Consider the following 24,636-nt stretch of genomic DNA (forward strand, 5'->3'; position numbering starts at 1 on the left):
TTATTAATTGTTTTTGGTTTATCGTTTTTACCAAAAAAGATAGGTTAACAGTAATTACATACATAATATTCTAAGTATTATATATAGTAGAATAACATAAAGAGTTACAAATAAATACATTATGTACTATGTTATATGTACAATATTTTAATAGAATAGCAACTACAAACATGGGTTAGAAAAGCAAAATTTGCTTTATATTTGCAGAATCAAGTCTGAACTTAAACAAAATGTTTCGTTAAAACATAAAAACTATAAACCAGTCAACCGTATATACGATATAAGAATCAATACCGTAGGTAAAGATAATTTTAGTTTTTAGCAATATTAGAAAACATTATAATGTATATAAACATGCTTCAAAAGCAAATATATACAATGTCTTATATACTTGGTTAGATTACCAAAACGGACACCATCCAATATAACATTGACATAAATTCTCATTATTAGTTGCAATTTTAATCAACATATCGACTTGTTTCGGTACACTCACAACCGCTTCTATTTGTGGGAAGTCCCGTCCTGTCAGTTTGTCCCTAATACGATTCAATATGGAGAGAGCTCGCTTATTAAGACTCGCTTCTGGTGGTATTTCTATTGATTCGTAATGCAAATGGTTTCTACTCCTGCTGGGGAGCGAATACGAGTCGTCGATGTCTGATGAGAAGGTGGATTCCGTGATGGAATGACGATCGTTGTCTATCAGCCGCCAGTTGAGGAGTGGATCGTATACAAAAGCCTCGAGCACCGCCATCACACTGTCGCGATGTTTGTGCAACACGTGCATCACTGACTCGCATGTAAAACGATATGTGCCCTCGATACCGGTCACCTAGAAAAACATAGACTTAAAATATTATTTATATAACATTGCCTGTATTAACCTTGTATTCGTAGTCAACCGGTAGTATAAATTATATAAAAAAAATCCAAATAAGCCTTACCTCCATAGCATTAATCAACATTCGAGTCAATCTAAACGGTATTTTTTCGGGAAATTTCTCCCTAGTTTGAGTGACTTCGAAGCAGTCTCCGAAATCTATATGCAGGACTTTTCCTGAGACTCTGTGCAGCATGATGTTAGAGGGATGCCTGTCTCCGAGGCCGAGGATGTATCCCACCATGCTCATGACGGCCAGCGACCGCGTGTAGTTGGTGCGTCGCTCGAACCACGCCTCCGCTGACGGACTCTTCAGCCAGAGAAGTCTTGCCAAATCATTCCCGGGAGTTTGCGATAGTGTGTACTCGAATATTTCCACCTGAGAAGAAAACCGATGCATATTAAAAAAAATACTTAAATTTAAATCTTACTTCTTACTAATATTACAAATGCGAAATTTTAGATGGATAAATGGATGTTTGTTTGAAGGTATTACCAGAACAACTGAAAGGATCCAACTAAAATTTGACATAGATGTAAACATAGTCTACTAATTAAGTGTTTTTGTAATTCCACGCAGACGGGGTCGCGGACTACAGCTAGTTATATTTAAAATTGAGAACAACGCCATCTAGTCACTGACCTTGTGTTTCAACATAAGCTTCTGATAATCAGATGCCATTCGTTGCATGATCTGTTGCTCCGTGTTCAGAGCTAGTTTATTAGATTTCTTATCTCTGTAATCGCTGATAAGATTGTAGAGTGTATCGCACTGGGGTACCCAGCCTATGAGGCCGGAGTTAGGGGATAGGGGTATGACCGCATACCGCTGTATTGCTAGGTCGTGGCGGTAGGTATTAGTGTCTGACTGTAGCAGGGTATTGACCAGTCCGAATAGTTGCATAACCCGCTCATCCTGCCTCAGATCCTCGTGACCTTTGAGTAGGAACATGTACTCTTTGCCATCAGATCCTTGGATTGTAAGACGACGCGGTCTTTGCTTCGATTTGATCACCTGGGAAGAACAGTTAATAGTAAGTAACAGACGAAAACTATATTTAAACAAATTGAATATGATTCTATGAAAAAGTTGCCCGATCTTAACAGCATACGTATGCTTCTGTAGAAAATACTATAAAGAAGTAACGCACCTGCAATTGGCTTTTAATATGTGATATCCTGATAACATTCTGATCTGGCACGTATGAGCCGGGGACTGCGAGCTCAAAGTCCCTGCAGGCGTGCAGGCGCTCGCTCACGTACTGCAGCTCCAGTGACGTCAGCGAACGGAACTGTGCTGACAGTCGCCGGAACACGTGGTAGTAAAGATCCCAAGCCTCGTTTAGGTAACGCTCCTCGCTCGTCTCCTGGAGGAATAAAAAAAAGGGTCTTGACAGACAGACGGACGGACATGAAAGTAGTAGTAGTATAAGGGTTCCGATTTTTCCTATGAGTTACGGAACCCTAAAAATACGTAAAAATATTAAAGAAAAAAAATAAAATTACAAATCTTATATTGTATCAAACTTCTTCCCACCTTATAAAGTTCGCACCATCTCTGTGCCTCTTGTAAATCTCTTCCATACATTTGTAAGAAAGATACTTCTTTCAATGTTTCCGGAGGTCGTTCCAGCATTGTGTGCATTTTGTCCAGTGTTCTAAACATTCCTCTGTAGTCTTTTTCACTGAAATACAATCTGAAAACGGACAAAAATTAAAAAAAAAACTTTCTAAAAAAGAACCAATATCAACAATTTGTGATAATAAAGGAAAAATAATTACTAATTTAAAATTAGAATGAAATGTATTCTTACCTAGAAGCCTCATCGAGCGCTATAAAGACCTGTTCATGCCACAAAATGGCTACTTTAATCAATTCTTCTGATATCAAAGCCGCATCGTTTACAAGATTCTGAGAGTGACTGCACATCGTTTTCAATATATAATTGGCGGCAGTTTTTCTCGTAACGAATGAAGATTTCGTGGCTACAGTTAAAGGATAAACTAAAGCCTGAGGATGGGATTTACTAATATCAATTAATAAAATGTGAACTAATTTTGCTACCAAACTTCTCGGTGAATCGATTCTAGCTATAAGCTGAGGTATCACTTGGAGCCATATTTTGATATCAATCTGTCGTATTCCTTCAAATAATGCATCGTATATAGCTGGATGATGGCCGTGGTCGAACCACAAAGTAAGAAGTCTCAAAGTATCTTGAAGGGAATTGCCATTTGCCAAGCTGATAGATTTGAAGAACCCTTCGATAGCTGGTATTGTATGTGTATTTATAAAATCAGCTCTGGACACTTTTTTCTCTCCCGAACCGCCGGCGAGACTGCTTTCAGATATATTATCTTGCTGCTTATAAAAGAGGACCGTTTCGAAGTTCATGCAGGCCCATGCATGACATGCTTTGTACCAATCCGGAGCCAGCATAGTTGCAGCTGAGTAATTTCTTAATATCTCTGGTATAGACAACTCGTTTATTTCCTGCAGCGACTCGCACCAGGAACCCAGCTTCAAGTGACATCGAGCGAGCAGTTTGCAATGATCATCATTTTCAGGTTCGGAGTTATCGACGAATCTTTGCAGTACATCGTAAGCGTAGCGTTTATTTCCTCCCTCCCACAAATTTTTACTATAAGCCAATACGATCCTCGGATCCTGCATTCGAAGTATATCTGGATTCGTGTAGGGATCGCATCCCAAAATGGAAAGAACAATCTTATGGGCTTGGGTTACTGAACCTGTTTTTCGGCACAGGGAAGCAAATTTAAGCCAAGTCTGAAAATCTTCCCGAGGAGTCATAACTAGGCTTCGTATTTGAAGCATCTTCCTCCAGTCTTCGACTAGACGCTGACCACCTTGAAGTCTCGCCCACCAAGTTCTGTGTATAGTACTTCTTCGTTCTTCTACCAGTTTATATGTTACAACTTCCTCAAGTTCCGTCAACAATTGAGCATTGACCAGGGCTCCGTATGACCTTTGGTAACTTTCGCTTAATACCGAAGTCAATTCGCCATCAAGTAAAGTTCTCGCAGCGTCAATATAATGCCTCGACTCCGGCCACTGACCTTCGTGAATTGATAAAATAGCTCTGTACATCGCGCCATCTTGACTGTCTTCTGGAATACAATCGACGTACTTTTTCATAGAGTCCCATTCCTGCAAACCCCACGACGCGGCTGCTGCGATCTTTGCTGATTTCGTTTTAAAATCATCACTCATAGTATCCCATTGATCATTAGTAATGTTGTACACCTTTCTCCATTCCCCCATTGCTTCCAAACACCGCATCATGCCCAATCTCGACTCAGCATCTTGTGGTTCAACTTCTAATTTCTTATCATACAAATCTAATGCCTGCTCCCAATTATGAAGTTTTTCGTACCAACGTACGTGAACATTTAGAGAGCAATCGCCATTCTTCTTTTGCGTAATCACCTTTTCTAATAAGCCATTGGCGGCTTCTTTCTGTTGAAGTTTGTTATTAATATGTATGAGAGCTTCAACAACCTGTGTTGTTGGATTTCGGCGATACTCTTCTTCCTGAAAATTAACCAGTCATCTTATGAAAAATAAATTTTCTACATTGGGAGAATATTCAAAAATTAAAGAGGAATACCTTGTAGTACAATGCTTTAGCGTACGCCCGGCAACTGATTGCGGTGTCTCCGAGTAATTTAATTGAAATCGGTAGAACACCTTTTTCACAATGCTCCAAAAATTCAGCTAGATTTAAAACAGCTAATGATAATTCCGGAACATCGGGTACTGTAAGAGCCTTTTCCAACGCCATCACGAGCTCTCTACGTGGCTGCTCGGCAAGTTCCGTCCAACAAGACATGAACGCCGCATTAAACAAGTCACTGGCTAACTGAGGGTAGTTTTGAGATAATGTCGAACATGCCCTGCAAATAGCATATAATTGTCAGTTTCCAAGAAGTATTTTACCAAGACTACGAACGAATTTAGATATCAAACATAATCTAAAGTTATTACTACACTAATAAATCACTCGATAGTAGTACCTGATTGCGTGACTGTTAGACTCAGTAAGGAAGCCAACGCTAAGTCGACGCAACCACTCCAGCCAATCATCTTTGGATATCAGATTATTTGTCGACCAACATTTGCGTAAATTCTTTACGTTCAGTGTCAGCTTTTGAACTTGAGTTTCACTTGTATTTCTCATTACCTAAAAATATTTAATTTACACATATTTATCAACATTAAGTTGAGATAAACTTAATATGTGATCACTGGTTATAAGAACTTACATCACTTTTCTGATTTCGTAACCTCGATCTAGTTTCATCCAAATAATCGTCATCCGAGGCGAGAGTAGAGTTAACTTGTAAACGTGTTACCAGAACTATATAATTTGGATAATGTATTTTATGTTTTTGCAATATTCTATCGATGGATGGAATATAATCTATATATTCACGACCCATTTGAACTATTAAAGCGCACAACGTGTTCATCGCAGTTTGTCTCAATGCTGGATTGTTATCTAATACTTTTGCAGTTGCTTGTATTATTATAGCAGAATAAGGTTTTAAATATAAATACACGGATAAATGTTCGATCGTCTCTAAAGCCAGTTTTGATATAGATGTTGGAATATTACGACCATCAAAAAGAGCTGTAACAGCTGGTACAACGGACAGTAAAACATCGTCTAGATTATTCTCAAACTTTTGTATGGCCAACAATAGTTTCTCTGTTAAAAATTTATCCTTTGTCCTATCGTATTTTAATACTCGTAATATATTTGGTAGTATTTTTCTCAGATAGATTTTGAATTCAGTTCCGATCGCTACTGTTATGTGTTCGACCAATAAAATCAGAGTAGGTTGCAGAGGGCTATCCGGTGTCCAATATTCTCTAATTATATCGAATATTTCTTCTAAATATGCTCGTATATGAATTTTCACAACAGAAATTAATTGTGCCAATTGAGTGAATAAAAATTCACGGAAGTTACTATTGTCAGTTGTACGAATTACATACAAAAGTCCAGGGGTTACTCTAGAAATATATGGGACGCATTTAATACCTAATGTTTGAAATATGAAAGTCACTGAGTGCACCACACTGGTGTGATGTCTGGCTAACATAGGATCGCGTAGCATCCTCATTAAAGATGTGACGGCAATCGCCGGATAAAATTCATCAAGGACTAATGGAGACATGTTAACTAACATATCACTTACGTTCATTTCGAAATTATCGTAATTCGCAGTCGTATTTGGTATCGGAATTAGAGTGGACATTGTTTGAAAATCTATCAAACCTTGATTTACTCTATGCTTGTAAGGATCTAGTGCGCCCAATAAACCTAAGACTCGTATAGTTTCTGTCCTATCACTAGTTTGTTGTTCAGTCTTTAAGAAATTTAAAAGCATATCCATTAAATGTGGATATTCCATGTAAGGTGTAACCACATAGCCTATAGCACTAATCACTTGTCCAAATGACCATAGTGCTACACTTCTTTTTTCAATTTGATTAGGATCCGCCAGAATTTCTAATTGTATCGATATCAGTTCTGGTAACCATTGAGTCAAAGAATTTCCCCCACCATTAATTTCAGCAAGATCTCCTATTGCTTTCAATATTGTTAATATCATAGTTGAATTTCCAGTTTCTTCTCGAAGTTTCGGTACGAGAACTTTCAGAATAGTATCGACGAATTGTCGAGTTATCCTCGGTGCATGTGATATAATATTGTTAACCATTCTTAGAGATTGTTCTTTGTTGCGAGTAGATTCTGAATGCTGCAACTCTATAAGAACTTGCACAAAATATTCTCTTAATGTTGGTGTAGTGTAACTTGGGTTAATATTACTTAATCTACTAACTATGCATAATGCTAACTCACTCACTTCACTGTTGGAATCATTTATGGCAACAAAGAGACTATTAAGGTGTTCTTCGTTTGCTAAATATTTATCAAAGATTGGATTGGTAAAAACTTCCAGAACTTTGAAACGTACTTCTTGATCAAAATCTGATCTACCGACAGCCAAAAGCTTTCCCAATGATTCATCAACAATCAGACTTAAAGTGCGTGAATTTGTTTGAGAACATCTTTCAATGGCTTTAATTAATAATTTTGCAGCCGTTTTGACAGCTTCTAGTCGAATATCGTGCTGTTCACTTTGTAAATAGTAGTCTGTGCATCTTCTGATGAAAGACATTAATGTATTATTCCATTCAAAATCAAAAGCACCAAGAGTACGAAGTGCTAGAACCAATTTATTAGCATCTTGTGGTTCACCCAACAGAGCAGTGGATAACATATGCGTAAAGTGCTGCTCCGAATTATTACTGATATAAGGTTTCTTCCTAAGAATCAGTGAAAGAATATTAAGCAGCCGATCTGTTATTTCTAGTTTCAGTGATGGTAAATTTTGGCTAAGTTCCTTAAAACATGTGGTTAGCTGTGGACTTAAACCTGTAGCACACATTGGATCAAGGAGTTCTTTCACTTCATTAGCCACATCTTCTTTCATTGCGAATCCTAGCAAAGTCACGCAATTAAATAATGGAGTATCGGTACCATTACGTTTCTTTGGCACATCTTTGACAGGTAAAGTTAGTCTTATGATTTCTATAATTCTACCCAAATATATTTGAATATCACACTCAACAGCAACACAGACTAGGCCAAGTGTAGTAAAAGCCATAGCTTTTTCCTTTTCTCTTCCTCTTAAGAAAGTAATGAGGTGATTTATTGTAGACTTCAGATGTTTCTTTGAAAAAGCCTCTCTATTTAAAGCAGCCAGTCTTGGTATAATAAGCAATAACATTTGATGAACACTATGAGACCTTGATATTTGTTGAGCCATTACCTCTGAAAACATAATCATTATGAAAGAAATAAAATCATGAAACCTATCCAAGTGCTATCAAATATTACATTTCAGGATTGATTGAGCATTTTCAATAAAGAATATTGACAAGTTAACTTACCAGAAGCAATCTTTTCATATTTTTCAACAATTAATTTTCTACAAACACTTGACTCATAAATACCAACAGCCGTGTGCTTCTCCTCCAAACTTTGTGGTGTCCATGAGTTGTGCATCTTTGAACTCAGAGAGAGCATTTCATCTGATACATCTTGTTCTGTATCTAATTTTTGCATAAGCATTGTGTATTTCTTCTCCCAAGCAGCATTAGAACATCTCAATAGTTCATTCAAAATTAACAAAGCACCATGAACATGTTCATCTCTACTTAAACCTCTTTCTCTAATAGTGTTATCGGAAAATGATGTCATAGCTTCTTCATAACATTCAGAATACCAGTGCACTTTATTACTTTGATCTGGTTGCTCTCTTTGAGACATCACAACAAATGCAGCTCTTAAAGTTTTCGCAGCCAATTCACGTATCTGTTCCTTAGGATCTCGGAGAGCACTGTGAATGTTATTGAAAAACCCACCAATATGTTGGTAAAAGTATGAAGGCATAGCAATTGCCAGTTCTCGTAGTATTAAGACAGCTGATAGACGTTTACTCTCACTACGCTCTTCAGACAACCATTCATATGCTCTTTTAATTTCCAATTCAACATACTCTCCCCTCTTGACTCCAAGGGACACAGCCAAGCGACCCATTGTCTTAGCTGCCAGTTCTAATATACTGACATCATTAGAAGGAAATATATTTCTTAAATATTGAGCATAACGATTTAGCCTCGTCTTTGTTGTTTCAGTATCCCCTCCAATAAGACAGACTAAAACAAGAGAAACATATTTTGAATCACAATGAAAAACTTGTTGAAATATACTATCATTATGTTATACTTAAATATAACAAATAGTTAATAGCTCAGCAAAGTATATTGTAGTAGTCATTTATCATCACATGAACACAATAAGAAAAAATACTTCAAGTATATACCATCCAAAGTACACGATCAGGTTTATGCTTCAGTAAATTTAAAAGAATATTTCTTTAAAATGTAACATATATTTAACTTAATAATAACCTCAAAATTACCTATTGTGAGTATCCCAGCTTTCTTTTCATTATTATCGTAGCTGGATGTCAGCGCGTGTATATGTTGGTTAAAATCATCTAAAACTTGAGTTAAAGCATCTTGGGACATTTCTCGTAAATCAGTCCTAGCAAAATGCAATAATTCCCGAATTGCCTTATGCCGAGTCTCTGCATGGCGAGATTTTAATCCAGACACCAAGTCCGATATTTGATAAGCAGTCATTTTGGATAATATTAAAAAACTATTTCTCGAAGAAAGAAATAACGCCAAGATAAATACACAAAAACATTATAATGGAAATTGTCGATTCTTAATAAAATAACACTTTTACATATTGCGATTATATTACTTAGCTAACCACTTAACAACCATTATACATTAATATTAATTTTTGTGAATCAAAATATAAACAAATTAAATTAATAGATTTTTGCTTGCTGTTCCGGATTTGTTTTTGTTGGAAATTGGCAAATTGGAATTATTCGTTCTGAAATTGGACAATTTGACAAATGACAGTTTGCAATTGTTGCCATACTACCAGTCAAATTGGACTTCTAATAACTTTTGTAAAACAATATAGAGAAAGAGAAAAGAACAATCCCTTGGCAGCCATTATTCTTTCACAAAAAGCCATCCTATGTCTAATACCACAGAGCACAATTAAATTTTATTCTTTAAATGTCCTTTCATTTTTTGAATTTAGCTGAGCAATGAGTGGAAAACACCAGAAAACAAAACACAGTTGTCTGTGTTGCCAGCTGTAAGCTGTTTTCAACGACATACAGATAATTAATTTCAAAACGTTTGAAAATAACAGCATTGTTGTGAGGATGACGCGTGTATTTTCAATACTTTCTCGTCATCTAGACTCCAGACCACAAATGTCAAATAGGTAACCATTCAACTCAGCTGTGCTTGTGCTGTGCTCGCTGTGCCTTGCACAGAAAGGTGACTGACTGCTTGACGTTAAGTGGCTTGCTCCGTTGTTCTCTTTGATTGAATATTTTCAACACAGTGAAGAAATTCTAATAATTATCGATTAAACTCGAAGAACTAACGTACGTCATGAGTGAATTGAGTCAAGAAGAGGTAAACGAAATATTTATTTTGTAAACGGGCCTTGGCGTAGTGCGTATGGCCAATCTAATTTCGTAACAAAACAAAGCGTTTGTGTGGTGATGTTTAGTATTGATGTGCGTCAAAAATGTACACGTGCTGTGAGTGATTTCAATATTTGTTACAGATACGACGACGTCGTTTAGCGAGGCTAGGAGCGCTGGGAGCTACAGCTTCATCCCCTGCCCCTGGCAGTCCTCCAGCCACTCCGGGTGCTTCTTTGACTAACACTGACACAGTGAATGTGCAGCAACCTTCGTCTCGCTTATCACCGTCACCTCGGGGTTCCACAGAATCAAACACATCGTCGGAAAGTGCTACCATAAATAGAGAGAATACTTTTGCAGATGGAGTTAGTAACAGTGAAGTGCCAGATCAAAATAAAATACCATCAGATAGTTTGATTGTGACAGAAAAAACTGAAAATAATTTGTTGGATGAGATGCCAGACACAAAGATGACTGATCTCTCACAAACTAGACAGTACAACAGTTTTGACTCCATGGGTGATGACACATTGTTAAGTTGTGGGTCAGTGCGTGTTGGTAGTTTGCCTCAGTCAGCTGTGAGTGGTTCTGAAGGTGCATCAACAAGAGAGGACAGTACCTCCAGATCTATATCTCCACCTCAATTTGTGGAACCCCCACCAGTGAGACCACGGACTTGTGGTGCATCCCCAAGCTGCTCCCGTCGCTCCCTCTCAATGGAAGTAGATGATGTATCAGAGAGAAATTCACAATCAGAACAGTCACAACAAGAACCTATGGATGTAAGTATTTACAAAAATGTTTTTGTTTATTTTGATTTGACTATAATTCTGATTTGACAAGATCCTATAGGACTTCTTTATATATCTTCTTTACTTTGGCAATGATGTTCTTTGTTTTTGTATTTAAACTTACATAATCACTTTAGTTCCCACCAACATTTATTGATATCGATGATTAGTTACATAACTAAGAAGTACTTGTGCTACATCTATATCACCTAGAAATAGGGCCAATTGTATACTTAACTCATTGCTATCATGTAATTTAACTTTATTAATTCCAATCAACAAAATAGGACATAACCAAAAATGTTGTTAGGCAAGACAAAAAAGTATTCACTCATGTCTTTATTGTACAGTTTAAAATTAATTAGTTATGACTAGATGTGAGTTAAATAAGATTGAATATACACACATGATTTATTCAGTTATATTCAGTCAGTTATTTATTTATTTTCTTGACATTAGATTGAAGAAGATCCGTCTCAGTCACCGGCAAGAAAGATCCACAGAACAAGGACAGTGAGTTGCACGGAACTATCTGAAGAGCAACTTAGAGTTATTGTTTCCAAAATACTGCAAATATCATGGTCTGAAGAGATTGTGGGTGAGTAAATATAGATTTAAGGAATATAAAATTAACATGTTAGATATGAATTTCATATATTTGAACATTATGACTGTCTTCATTTGTTTTGAAGAGAAAGAGAGGGATGGTAATATTATTGTAACACAGATGGAACAATAGTTGAAATTCAATCTAATAGTGTAATATTATATGTTTAAAAGTCTACTTCAGGGATGGCAAACCTTTACATATCAATGTGACCAGTTTTACGTGGCAAACCTTTACATATCAATGTGACCAGTTTTCCAAAGATATGTTTGATGTGGTCTAAGAGAGAATTTTGGGATAACTGACATGCCCATAATATTGTGCCAATGGTTCACCGCTTGGTAAAGGGGTTTGTCGAGAATAGGCAAATATAATAGTAATATTTATTTAATAGTAATATAGTATTGTGTACTGTCAACTGTCTCCATTGAAACATTCAGAGTTTGAACTATTGTAAATGACTTTATTCATTTTACTATAATTCTTTATTCTATATTCCTGATATGTGATTCTTAAACGATACAATTAGTAATTGTCTTGAAGAATAAAAGTAGCTCTAATGTTTGTTGTGTCTAGATCTGAGAAAAGTGACAAACTATGCCTAAAAATAGAGGGTCAGTGACTGTAAAATTATGTTTATGTATTGTTGGTGTTTTGTGGATTGTAAACAATTTCAAAACACAAGTAAAAATTTTTATGATATTTTTATTGCAGGAGGAATTTTTGTACCTAATGTAGCTGCTATGTTACTTGACAATCCTAAACTTAGTTTAGAGGAATTAGCATCTGAGGCTCTCATTGATATCATCACTCAGCTTGAGGATGGAGCTGATCCATTAAATCAGAAATTAATTGCAATTGCTGAAACAACTAAAAGACTGATGGAAGACTGTGGGGATGATACCTTAACGAGTGGACCATTAGGTTCCGAGACAGACAATCAAAAATCTGGTAATACCGTAAACCTGGTTCTTCCCAAGACTATCCCGACACAAGGTTTAGCCGTTAGCTATCTTTTACGATTCTACAATAATATTAATCTTTACGAGAGAGAACATCCAAAGAAAAGTTCAGAACCACCTTTAAGTGATTTATTACAAACATTAAGAACCTTAATAGTTAACCATTTGGTTTTGGTGCTTAGAGGGAAATTTAATTTGGAAAAATGCAGAAAATCCCCCTTGTTGCCTTACATCTTAATTGGTAGCACACCAATTGGCCTAATTCCTGAAATACTTTTGGCTACTTATTTAGAAGAATCTTTTGATGAGGTAAATATTTCTTATAGAAATTGTATTGTGCTTTATGAATATAACTAGTTTGCAAATGTGTCTACTGTTAAGGATTTACATAATAAACTGCTTGAACAGGTTTTTGTTCCACTCCTGTTGGGTATAAGAGAGGAGATGCGTCGGAGCGTGTCTCCACTGAACGGGCGGGGTCACGGGCAGGCGCTACGTGCACTTCGCTCACTATGCGAGTTGCGCGCGGGGCCGCGTCACGCACTTCGCCCCGTCTGCGCCCTCATCGTCCGCTTGCCCAGCCTCTGCCCTCCCTCCGTTACTACTGCTCCGGGGAGGGAAATTGCAAGAGCCAGCTTCTTAGGACCATTCTTTGCTGTATGTATTATTTGAAACTGACTACTTAACTGAAGAATTAATCCAGAAATAAACTTGTTTATCAATTGATTTGTTTGTTTTTGTGTTGATTTAAATAAACAATGTTTTGTTCACAGGTGTCGCTTTTCGCGGAAGAGAATCCTCGTCTAGCTGAACGTTTATTTGCGTCTGGATCCACCGATCGTAGTCTCGCTTTCGCATTGCAACGCGAATTAGAAGCGAGCAGGAACACTCTGCATACAATCTGCCATAATATATTACTTTGTCCTGAAGCGAGAGAACCCTTCCTCAATTATTTTGCGGAACTACTCCAGAGAAATGAACACAGAATCCGCTACAGAAACGATGACAGATCATTAGCTGGTAAGTCTTGATCATCTTTATTTTGTTGATTGTGAGACAGATAAAATAAACAAATATGCTTTGCCGCTAATGCGAGTGCAAAAAATCTTTATTAGCTTATAATACGCATATAAACTAACTTAGTAGAATTTCAAAACGTTTAAATGTTAAAAAAATTGTCGAAAATTCATAAATTTAATAGCATGCAAGCTTCATATGTAATGTACTGGTTCGCCATTCCCAAAAATAACTTACGAGGAATTGTCATTAACCTTCCCTGTACTAAAATAAGGTTTATTTGAGCATTCAACCCGATCTTGCAACTTTGTTTATATGCTCCAGTTTTGCTCCATTGTTTGCCATATAGACAATGTAGAAAAATCATTCGTATATCGTAAATATTAATTTTGTGCTGATTGATAAATCGTTACGGTCATTTTTTTGACATCTTAAACATATAACTCTAGAAGTCAATTATTAACATAAAAGTTATGTAAGACATAAATAGTTACATTTACTTATATATTATTTTGTCGCGATAAGACTTATTGTGGTCGTATTGCAATACGTTGCCCTGCGATATATCACTCATCTATTAACTACATTATGTATGTACACGACAAAACTTGTTGCAACACGAATCTCGAAAATAGGAATCAAACCCCCAATCTTCGGGTCATCAATAACTGGAATGCGATCAGTTATTAGCAATCCTAATTTACAAACATTAATAAACCGAATTATTTTTCGCGACGTGATAATGAATGAATTTGTGTTCGATAAGAGGTAAATAGAAGTTCTTGCATAGGTGGGAATAGTTGCAAGTGTAATTTGGCGACAGATTCTAATTTTATAGTCCCGGTGTTATCTACAACGAATGAACGTTTAGTGACGTCCGTTTCTATAAGTAATACGTAACAGTTCTCGTTGCGTAAAGGAAACTACGCAGGATAGAGAACACAAAGTATGGAGACGGCGTTTATTTATTTGCTCATGTTTATAAACAAATTGGCACTGTAGCTGTAATAAGATAATTAGGGGATTTTCTAATTTGTCTAGTAAACAAGAGTCGGTAGTAATAAGCATAGCGTAAGTAATAATAAAATCTCAATTTTGAAGTGTTTTTTTTTATAAAAAATGTGATTATGTTTGACATTAGTGCACTTACGTCAAGGAAAGATTTTTTTCCAATTTACATTAAAAAAATGCTATCTCTTTTTCGCTTTATTAATGTCAACCTGAATTATTTTAAATTGTTTATTAAGGTAATTCAGCCAGCGAATCGAGGGTCGCCCTTCGCTGCACCTTTATCTTTGCTCTTATGAATTAAACTCACTGAATTGTTATTTAGCGCATAAAGTTTACCTTATTTACGCAGCGATTTCGAAACAAAGGATCGGATGATTTGATTTTTTTACTTTGTTTACTTTTTTATTTAAATAAATCTTGCGAACATAAATGTATTAGTACGTTAATGTTCTGATATAGAGGAAAACATGTTATATAACGAAACTTATTCGACTTTACTATGTAACATAAATGTGTTTCACCTGACTTATATAACACAAACATTATTTGTGTGGCTTATTTGAATATATAACACACACATTTATAAAAACATTCACTTAAATGTAGATAAAACATTAAAAGTATGCAAAAATCCATAATATGCATAACGCAACTGTTTACCGAATCCTTTGTGAAGAATCAAAGATATCTATCGTTTATAACACAATGTGGTAATTTCCTATTAGTTATTAGTAGTAATTAGTAATATACATTTTGTAACTTAAAGACAGGGATGGTGAACCAATGGCACGCTTGCAATCGAGACAATAATTTCAGCACGTCACTGATTACATATTATATAGTAAGATTATTTATATGATAGGCGAATGCGAATAATCTCTAAGCTACGAAATAGTTAACAATAATCACAAGGTTAAAATTATTTTAAAGCGAATCTATAACCTTATTAAACAATTCTTTAAAAAATGGCTGGTTGCTACGTAAAGGTTCGACATCCCTGCTTTAAAAACAAAAATTGACGAGATGTAAAACTATACTCTAAAATGTCGATGTATATTATATTACGTTTAAACTTTTAATCAAATAGCAAACGATTGTTTTTTTTTCGGAGTACGTTTTTTTAATGACTGGCCAAAATAAACGTATACTTATTATCGCGTGTCGCTGACTTCGTAGTAACGTTACTGTCTATTGGCTTTACTCCAATATATTTATTTCCGAGATGCTATGTCGTGCGCCTGTTTAGTAAGAAACGTTTGTTTATTGTTTATTATTTCTTTACTAAACTAAAAAGTAGTTCGTATTCGGTGTTATGATTCGCATTGTTATTACCACTGCCGAGTACAATGATTTTTCAAGAAATCAATTTTGTCAACATAAATGTATAGTAAATATATTATTCTTAAACGTATATATTTTTTATACCTAGTTATGGAATTAGCATTTCCGCGTCAACAAAACCTGCAAATTTAAAAAAAATATAACAAATAATATTGTTCTCAGGCGATGGATTCATGCTGAACGTGTGTTCAGTACTACAGCTGCTTTCGATCCGCATCAAATTGGAGCGCGTCAATCCGTTCTATACCTTCCAGCCCAACAACTGGATAGACATCCACGACGACACCCGCCTCTACTACACCTCGCAAGAGGCGCAAGACTGGCTGGACGCATTGAGTAAGTAATGTTTATAAATCTGTCTTTGTAATTAGCATGTGCAAAGTCCCGCCATATTGTGACGTCATAGTTGTCAAATTAAAAATATGATAACTTTTCTAAACCTCCGAATTTAAAGAATAATCTTGTTTTCTTGTAATCTACTTATTTACGATTTTTGATATATTGATGTAATTCTCTCGTACATCCTTATTTGAAAAACGTAATACTTTGGGTCGTAGTGTTTGTGAAGTGAGGCAAGCGAACATTAAGTCTACCATAAAATCAAAATTATATGATTAATAATTCCAATTTAAACCAGTTATTCCAACGTATCAAGATTGTATTCTTCACTTGTAATATACAATGTGATATGTGGAAATGATTGCTACGTTACTCGGCAATTTCTTCAATTATCTCCGTAAAGTCGTTACGATAATAGCCGATAATAAACAGCCATGTAATTTCGTTACGCTTAAAAATAAAAAATATATATATAACAAAATTAAATTTTGAATAACTATAATATATTATAAAGATATTCCAATTAACTTTAGTATCAAAAATCAGTCATGTTTTTATTAAGATTTAGATTTTTTTACACATATAAAGAAGAATTTATGACTCCTTGTGGCATCTATTACATAAAATAATTTCATAGACCCAAGAAAATATCAATTGGGTTACCAGGCAAAAAAGATAGAAAAGTAGACAATTAAAAAAGCACACCATGTAATTTATTGATAGACTGGGAATTTCTATGTCCTAAAGTTGTATACTTTAGCTACGATGTTTTCTTATTCAAAGAGTATATTATGATTTCAACAAGTTTCTCAAACAAATGAAACAATAGACACAACTGGCAATTAATTTAAGAAAACAACCGACGCGGCAACGACTTAAATCGGTAATTGAGACTGGCTTGTTAATTGTTTCATTAGTGTAATTTGAAAATGCCTCCAGCGTTTTGTATTTACAGAAAATAAATTTTAGCAACTACTACTAAATTTGTCTATGCATTTGCTTATTTTTTACCGTAAGAGTAAAACACATACTCCTTCAATAATTAAAGTCCACGCACATTTTTATACGCGACGTCCAAACCCTTATTTAAAAAAAAAATTGTTTCAGTACAACGCAAGTATCTTCTAATTTTGAAAATATGACATACAATATTTAAATATAAAAACACATCGTATGATACTTCAATATTCAAACAATAATATATAAAACTGATTTTGATTTAATTCCAGACAAAGACCCCAATCACAAATGGCCCGAGGCGAAGTTCCAGACTGTCTGCTGGTTCCTGACTCTGCATATGCACCATGTAGCTTTGATACCAGCTCTGCACACTCACCAGCGACGCATAAGGTACTGTTCACACTATGTATTATTTTATACTGTTGATTAGGATGCTTAATTTTTTAAAGAAAAAGTTAAAAACATTCAGTTAAAAATAGAGCTGTAAACAAAAAATTATTTGAATCAAAAAAAATATCGCAAATTCTAGTCCACGACTGGTGGGTCATGAAAGTGGCTGTGCTTTTTGTTATCAGTTATTAAGATTCAAGATTATATCAAAATATTAATACGAATATAAAAAAAATAGTTGTTTACAGTTAATATTTTATACGTAGATTATACTCTAGCCAGAAATTGTTACGTCACATTTATTTATTGCGAGCCATTTAATATTACGCGCACATGTGTTCACAGTATGTATGTATAGGTATATTTCTCTAATTGATTGTTATGCACAAGACGATCTTTGACTTGTTTATCAAGGAACTGCATACATTCTAACTGAATTAGAATTAATATATTATCATAGTTTGATTTACTTGTATCTTGTTTATTGATATTGCTTATGTTGTATCTAATTTTCATAAGCAATATCAATAAACAAAATACAAGACATAAGAACGTAATGTTGTCTTTGCATTTTCAAAGAGAACATAGAGCTGTCAAACCAGCATTAACAACCCTTTCTATATGACAATGTTTTTATATAAATATTTCGGTAATTCATACCAGAAAAATAACTATGATTGCATGTTTAAGTGCATTCAAATAAATATATATACGTATATATGTATAAGGAGATACTCATTATTTTTATGTTACGGCAGAGCATTCCGCGACCTGCAGAAGGTGATAGAGGAGTTAATGGGCGCGGAGCCTCAGTGGCGGAACACGTACGCCGCGCTACGCAACCGCGAGCTGTTGCGGCGATGGCGAAGACAGATCAAACGATTGCAGAGGTAAATACTATTTTAGTAAATACTACTAGTCGTAGTGAAGTCAACTTTAAATGAACATTGTTATTAGCTACACTCATATTTTGGTATAATTTAAGAGTTAATATAATTCATAAGTTAAATTCGCTGAAAGCAGTGCTAAAAGTAGATCTAAACTTTATCAAGGTGTTCAATGTCTGCGAACTATTTTATTTTAATAACATAGTCTTGGGTTTTGTTTTAGTACTAATGTGCATGTAACTTGTCCGAATATATATATATAAATATCGATATATCATAAATCATCATAACACCAAACAGGTCAAAACAATGTGCGGAGACGGCGCTACTGGACTGTGAACTGATGCGTCGCAGCTTGCAATTCTACTCGTCAGTATGCGTGCTGCTGACTCAGCAGTTAGAGGCTGCAAGGACCGCGGACCGGGCGCCCGCTAACCTGGAGAGCCCCGACGCGGGCAGTGGCAGCGAGAGCGCAGCCCCCAGTGCGGCGGAGGGCGGAGCACCCCGCGCACCGCACGGGCCCAGCGCGGGCTCGCTGGCTGATGCCTTCCGCGCCACTCCAGAGTGGTACGTCGAGGATATTGCTGACTTCATGCTCTTTGCTGTGCAGTAAGTTCATTGTTTATTATTTCATTTCGATTTATCTTAAGATATCTTTTTACTATAAACTAGCTGTCGCCCGCGGAATTTAAAAAAAAACTTAATTAGTAGCCTATGTGTTTTTCTAGGCTATGTTCTATGTGTATACCAAATTTCAGGGAAATCCATGCAGCCGTTCAAGATTTACCTTCTAACAAACATCCATCCATGCAAACATTAACATTTATGATATTAATTTATGATATAAATGTAATAGCGCTTTGGTTGACAATTTTTTTTTTATTTTGTTTAAAAGTGCATTGACACTAATCGTGTTCATAATATTTACATCATTATCTTATTTGAAATTGATTAAAAGATACGTATGTACTAATTTGGTGCTATTCAAGCTTTATCTTTTATCATATAAAGGTCTTCAATCGAACAAAACCGATAACGCTTCTATTAAAGTAAATAAGAAAATACTTACTTAAATTTACTTAGTTACATAATATTTAAAATATATATGAATGTAATTTTCAGATACGTGCCACAGATAGTGGCGGACTATATAGAGGAGCCGGTGGTGACGTGGCTGCTGACTGCGGTCTGCAACTCCCGCCTCCTCAAGAACCCCTATCTTGTCGCCAAGATCGTCGAGGTGCTGTTCGTTATCAACCTATCTATACCGCTCAAGCTCAAAAATGTATATGAAAGGTAATTATTTCCTGCATTTTGTAGTATTGAATGTTTTTATGGAATAAAGCTAATAACTATAATTACTTAGTGACTTACTTAATGCTAGCTCAATAGGCTGGTTAAGGATTTTAATTTTTTAAAATTAATATTTTCTAAAACTTTTGCATCTAAAGAGTCTTAGATATTCTATTTATACAGCTTTATAAAAATCTTTATTAAAACCAAAATAATTATTTAAAAAAAATGAAATTGTTAAAAACAGTATTTCTTTCATAAAAAAAAAACTTTTTGGCCAAAAAAAATAATAATTGTGCATATATATTTTCAGATTCATGGACCACCCAATGTCACAGACGTCGTTGCCGAGCGCACTGATGCGTTTCTACACGGACATAGAGACGACCGGACAGAGCACTGAGTTCTACGACAAGTTCACGATTCGCTTCCACATCAGTATCATACTCAAGGGCATGTGGGACCGTCCTATACATAAACAAGTGAGCACATCGCACATTGTATACTCTGTCTGTCTGTCTGTATATAAACTGTACCAACTCAACAGTGGTAGATTCTCAACAATATTTGTTGATACCACGACCATATGGAAGCACAGATCTTATGTATGCTTATGTATAAATATTATGGTATTTATTTTCAGGCTATAGTAAAGGAGTCTCGCTCTGGCCGGCAGTTCGTTAAGTTCATCAATATGCTGATGAACGACACCACATTCCTACTCGACGAGTGTCTTACGGTTATTATTTTTAATCAATTTAATAAATCCTAATTATTCAATACAACCTGTATAATTCTGTATTGATCGAAAAATTTGGTTGGTATAACTCTTTTCAAATATCTTGTCCGCCTTAAGTAATTGGACACCTAACATGCACGTCCCTATAAGACGTTAAGAGCTGCCAATGTATCTAAAAACGTTTATAATCTGATTGATTGATTAATAATTGGATAAAAATAATTCAACCTTCTACCTTGTAGTGGAAACCAGTATTACTAGATGTGCATTCCGGTCGCTCCTAAAGTATTGAATTATTTTATTCATTTTTACAGTATTTAAAACGTATCCACGAGGCACAAGAAGGTGGGCCTTCAACTGAGGTGCGAGCCAGAGCCTTGGCCCAGGACGAGAGGCAGTGTCGCTCATATCTCACACTTGCCAGGTATTTTTGACTGCTTCATAACACGTAATATGAACAGAATTGTATTGTAAATTGCCGTTTAACCGCATATCACTTAGCTCTTCGGCAAGGGGTGGACGAATGTCACTTTTGGATGTAATTTTTGCGACTAGTTTGAGTTATTATTCGTTGTAACGTTAAAATTGTGTGGTCTGTGTGCAGGGAGACGGTGGACATGTTGGAGTACCTGACGGTGGATATCAAGGAGCCGTTCCTTCGCGCAGAGCTCGTAGACCGGCTTGCCTCCATGCTCAATTTCAATCTGCAGCAGCTCTGCGGACCTAAGTGCAAAAACCTCAAGGTAACTCTTTCTTATCCGAGTTTCTCGCTTATATAGATGTCGCTTTCGATTCGGTCTGCGCTATTAAAAAAATGTAATTAGAAGCCTATGTATTCTTCCAGACTATGTTCTACATCTATGCCAAATTTCAGCGATATTTTGGAACTACCTTGTAACAAACAACCATCAATCCATACACCCATACATTCGCATTTATAATATCAGTAAGATATAATGTATTGTAGGTGCGTCGTCCGGAGAAGTACGGATGGGAGCCGCGGCGACTGCTCAGTCAGCTGGTCGACATCTACTTGCATCTCGACTCGCCTCACTTCCACGCTGCACTCGCCGCTGACGAGGTCAGTATTGTTATTGTATCATTATAAATAAAATTGTTCACGTTAAAATAATAAGTATTTTAGCGTTATGTTACACGTCCTCGATGAATAAATTAAAAACAATTTTTACTTGAGAGAAATGAAATATTAATACACACTGACCTCTATTGAATGGACAGACTATAAGGCGGGGTAAGTGCCTATATGATTTTCACTTTTTTGGCGCTGATGGGTGCGCTTTATAGCGGTGGTGGATCATCAACAGACGTTTAGAGTTGGAGATCAGTGTTAGACAATGAATTGATTATAATATTATGTTACAGAGATCATTCCGTAAGGAGTTGTTCGAGGAGGCGGCGGTGCGGTTGGCCAAATCATGCATAAAGACCCCCAATGAAATAGAGCGCTTCAAGGCGCTCGCTGACAATGCATATCAAATTGCCGGTCAGTTTTCCATCTCTTACATTATTATTAATTCTAATTCTATTATTAATTCGAGATTGATAATTGAAAATCAGGTGGGGGTGTAAAAATTGGTAGTAATTTAAAACCGGGAAATGAGCATATGATACTTTTTATCTCGTTTCCGCGGGGATTGACATAAAAAGATATTTTTTTAATTCCGCGTGAAAGGAATCGCGGCAAAAGCCAGTTTATTCTTATCAATTATTTTAATTTCAGTATCAAATCAACAAAAGAGCGACGAGTACGCTGACGCACCGGAAGAGTACCGCGACCCACTAATGGACACCTTGATGACTGACCCCGTCGTCTTACCATCGGGGAAGGTAACTAACTATACCACAAGCTGTTTTATTTTATCTAGTAGCTAATGCCCGCGATTTCTTTACAGCCGTTCTGGAGATACCTACAAACACACATCTACCCCTCTAAACATTCGCATTTATAAAATAAGTAAGATTAAGGACAACTAAGAATTCATTTAGTGTTCAATATAATTCTTTTTATTAAAAAAAAACATTAGCAGATTTTTTTAATTTACTAATATTTCTTGTACCATTCCAACTAAGCTCTATGCTTGTGCTAGGACATGGTAGTCGAATGGCGGGTTATGAACCCCGACTTCTTGATCGAAAATCCGTGCCATTAGGCTATTGGTGCTTCAAAATCATTTTTGTGTTCAGGTGATGGACAGGTCGGTGATCTTGCGGCATCTTCTCAACAGCGCCACAGACCCCTTCAACAGACAACCGCTCACTGAAGACCAGTTGCGTCCAGGTAACTAAAACATATTTTTTTACACTGCGGCTCTCTCTGTCTGTGCCTGTTCACTATTTCTCAGTAATTATAGTGGAATTCAATAGAAATTAAAAATTATATTTTTTCATTTCTCTGGCTTAAAATGTCGTTTATTGTCTATGGATTTATTTTAGAACGAATTAATATATCTGTGAGGACAGTCTTATAAAGAAAAAAAAATTATGTAGGTCTGTTATGATTTCTATTGAATTTGACGATACCATTATCGCATTTAATAGATAAAAAATAATACCTACTAGAAGTTTTACTCACATTGACCTAAAATTCTTTAGGTAAAAGGTTATAAGTTATCTTGTTACAATTACACCTAATTATGTTTATTTTCATATTAACAATTTGATTTTATTTACTATATTTTAGTGACCTTTATTATTGGAATATGCATGTTTTATGGTCATGTATGTAATTTTATGTCTATGCCATCTTGAACAAACAAATAATATTTTCTATTAAGTGTGAGGTCTCACCATATTTATATTTTGATTTGGAGTACCAAAGCAATCTACACTGATATTGTCGAATCACTTTTGTTATACTATTTGTCATGATAACAAACAATATTATATATAAAAACACTAGCTGTTGCCCGCAACTCTGTCCGCGCGTAATTAAAAAAATGTTCAGTTGCCTATCTGTCCTTTCAAACTATGTTCTACATCCATGCCAAATTTAATCGAGATCCGGTGTTCTGGTGATACCTTCAAACATCCATCTATTCAAAGATTCGCATTTATAAAATAGAAAATCTTTGTATATTCGTCTAAAATATATGATATTGTTACAGCTTCAGAGCTCAAAGAGAAGATAATTCAATGGCAGCGCGAGAAGAAATCGTCGTAAGTGTTCATAGTGTTCACTCGTAATGTATATAACTAAACAAATACATATATATAAAGACTAGACGTTGGAGACTCCAGCCGCTAACGGACTATTGTCCTAATATTATTGTGAGATTATTGTAAGCAAGTTATTCTAGTGGCAGTTAGACGAGGAAAGAACTGGTTACAGCACAAACCTTTATTGCTTCAGAAGAAAGGGGCAAAGTATTAAACGTGTCAAAATCAAGTAAGTATATAACGAGCATACATAATATACTTTAATTTATGTATGGGCCGTTTCAATATTTAAGGCGGATCAAGGTAATTTTGCCCAGTGCCCGCCACACCTAAAATTTGTTCTGCGCAGCGACTCGTACGATGTTCGGAGCCTCCGAGATATTTGAAAACCTCAAACATTTTATTTACCTAAATGTAATCAGTTTTATTCAATAACCTTTTACTGAAATAGCACATCTATTTTAATATCTGATATCATTTTTCATAGGGTATAATTCTATAATATTCAGTCCACATAGATATTAAATATATTTGTATGGATCTTTTTTCAACTGTAGTATTAACACATTTGAAAATATAATAATTGATACTATCCATATTGTCACAAAATTTCAAAGGACTACAATGTGGAGGCCCATTGTTTTCGTAATCTTTATTATCTCTTTTTGTCGACCAATATATACAGTTCTACGAAGAACATATACTGATAAAATTACAGACGACACGAAATATGCTTAATACTAAGCATTGCACGTTTTATTCTAAAGTTAAAGGATTTATTTTGCTTTGTATAAAAGTATAAATTGACAAACACCAAGGGCATTTTGTATAAGGCCTAACTGTGAACTAGTAGAAATTGGAGGCTGGTGATTCAACTTGTAAAAATTAACCTTAATATATTAGATATAAAATATTGTCATTATATGCATTTTTACATAGATATGTTATATCAAATATAATTAGATCAGTTAGTTTTCTAGTTTAAAAATTGGTTTACATTTAACTATATAAAAACCAACACATAATATGGAATGTTAGATTTTCTTTATTTAAAAATTAATATGAAATTGTAATAAGTTTATTTGATTAATATAAAAATGTTGATTGCAACAATTT

General features: G+C 35.4%; 2 protein-coding genes across 2 annotated transcripts; one reads left to right on the forward strand and one right to left on the reverse strand.

The window, feature by feature from the left end:
• Window positions 1-117: 117 nt before the first annotated feature.
• Window positions 118-9,473, reverse strand: TOR1 (target of rapamycin). Its single transcript, XM_013324522.1, has 11 exons — window positions 8,903-9,473; window positions 7,869-8,636; window positions 5,168-7,749; window positions 4,919-5,085; window positions 4,513-4,798; window positions 2,698-4,436; window positions 2,421-2,580; window positions 2,035-2,250; window positions 1,527-1,898; window positions 948-1,262; window positions 118-835 (listed from the first exon to the last, which is right to left on the reverse strand). The coding sequence occupies exons 1-11, from the start codon at window positions 9,123-9,125 to the stop codon at window positions 401-403; spliced, it is 7,263 nt and encodes a 2,420-aa protein (XP_013179976.1). The 5' UTR covers window positions 9,126-9,473; the 3' UTR covers window positions 118-400.
• A 296-nt stretch (window positions 9,474-9,769) lies between these two features.
• Window positions 9,770-23,740, forward strand: Ube4B (Ubiquitination factor E4B). Its single transcript, XM_013324582.1, has 20 exons — window positions 9,770-9,992; window positions 10,147-10,788; window positions 11,257-11,395; window positions 12,119-12,675; window positions 12,775-13,023; window positions 13,140-13,386; window positions 15,898-16,071; window positions 17,304-17,424; window positions 18,183-18,314; window positions 18,612-18,920; window positions 19,434-19,607; window positions 19,918-20,086; window positions 20,248-20,343; window positions 20,658-20,767; window positions 20,948-21,086; window positions 21,311-21,424; window positions 21,727-21,847; window positions 22,085-22,191; window positions 22,549-22,642; window positions 23,469-23,740. Exons 1-20 carry the CDS (start codon window positions 9,969-9,971, stop codon window positions 23,522-23,524), a joined length of 3,774 nt encoding a protein of 1,257 aa, XP_013180036.1. The 5' UTR covers window positions 9,770-9,968; the 3' UTR covers window positions 23,525-23,740.
• Window positions 23,741-24,636: the final 896 nt, after the last annotated feature.

This window comes from Papilio xuthus, unplaced genomic scaffold (genome assembly GCF_000836235.2).
Source record: "Papilio xuthus unplaced genomic scaffold, Pxut_1.1 DF824992.1, whole genome shotgun sequence".
Taxonomy (NCBI): Eukaryota; Metazoa; Arthropoda; class Insecta; order Lepidoptera; family Papilionidae; genus Papilio; species Papilio xuthus.

What these genes read in the sequence shown, in the direction of transcription:
- TOR1 (XM_013324522.1), bottom strand. Translation starts at nt 9,125, where the DNA reads ATGACTGCTTATCAAATATCGGACTTGGTGTCTGGATTAAAATCTCGC. An exon ending in CTAAAGCATTGTACTACAAG is followed by an intron (nt 4,437 to 4,512) that starts GTATTCCTCTTT and finishes GTTAATTTTCAG; the next exon opens with GAAGAAGAGTATCGCCGAAA. An exon ending in GATGGTGCGAACTTTATAAG is followed by an intron (nt 2,251 to 2,420) that starts GTGGGAAGAAGT and finishes TTATTCCTCCAG; the next exon opens with GAGACGAGCGAGGAGCGTTA.
- Ube4B (XM_013324582.1), top strand. Translation starts at nt 9,969, where the DNA reads ATGAGTGAATTGAGTCAAGAAGAG. An exon ending in CACAACAAGAACCTATGGAT is followed by an intron (nt 10,789 to 11,256) that starts GTAAGTATTTAC and finishes TCTTGACATTAG; the next exon opens with ATTGAAGAAGATCCGTCTCA. An exon ending in CAATGCATATCAAATTGCCG is followed by an intron (nt 21,848 to 22,084) that starts GTCAGTTTTCCA and finishes TTTTAATTTCAG; the next exon opens with TATCAAATCAACAAAAGAGC.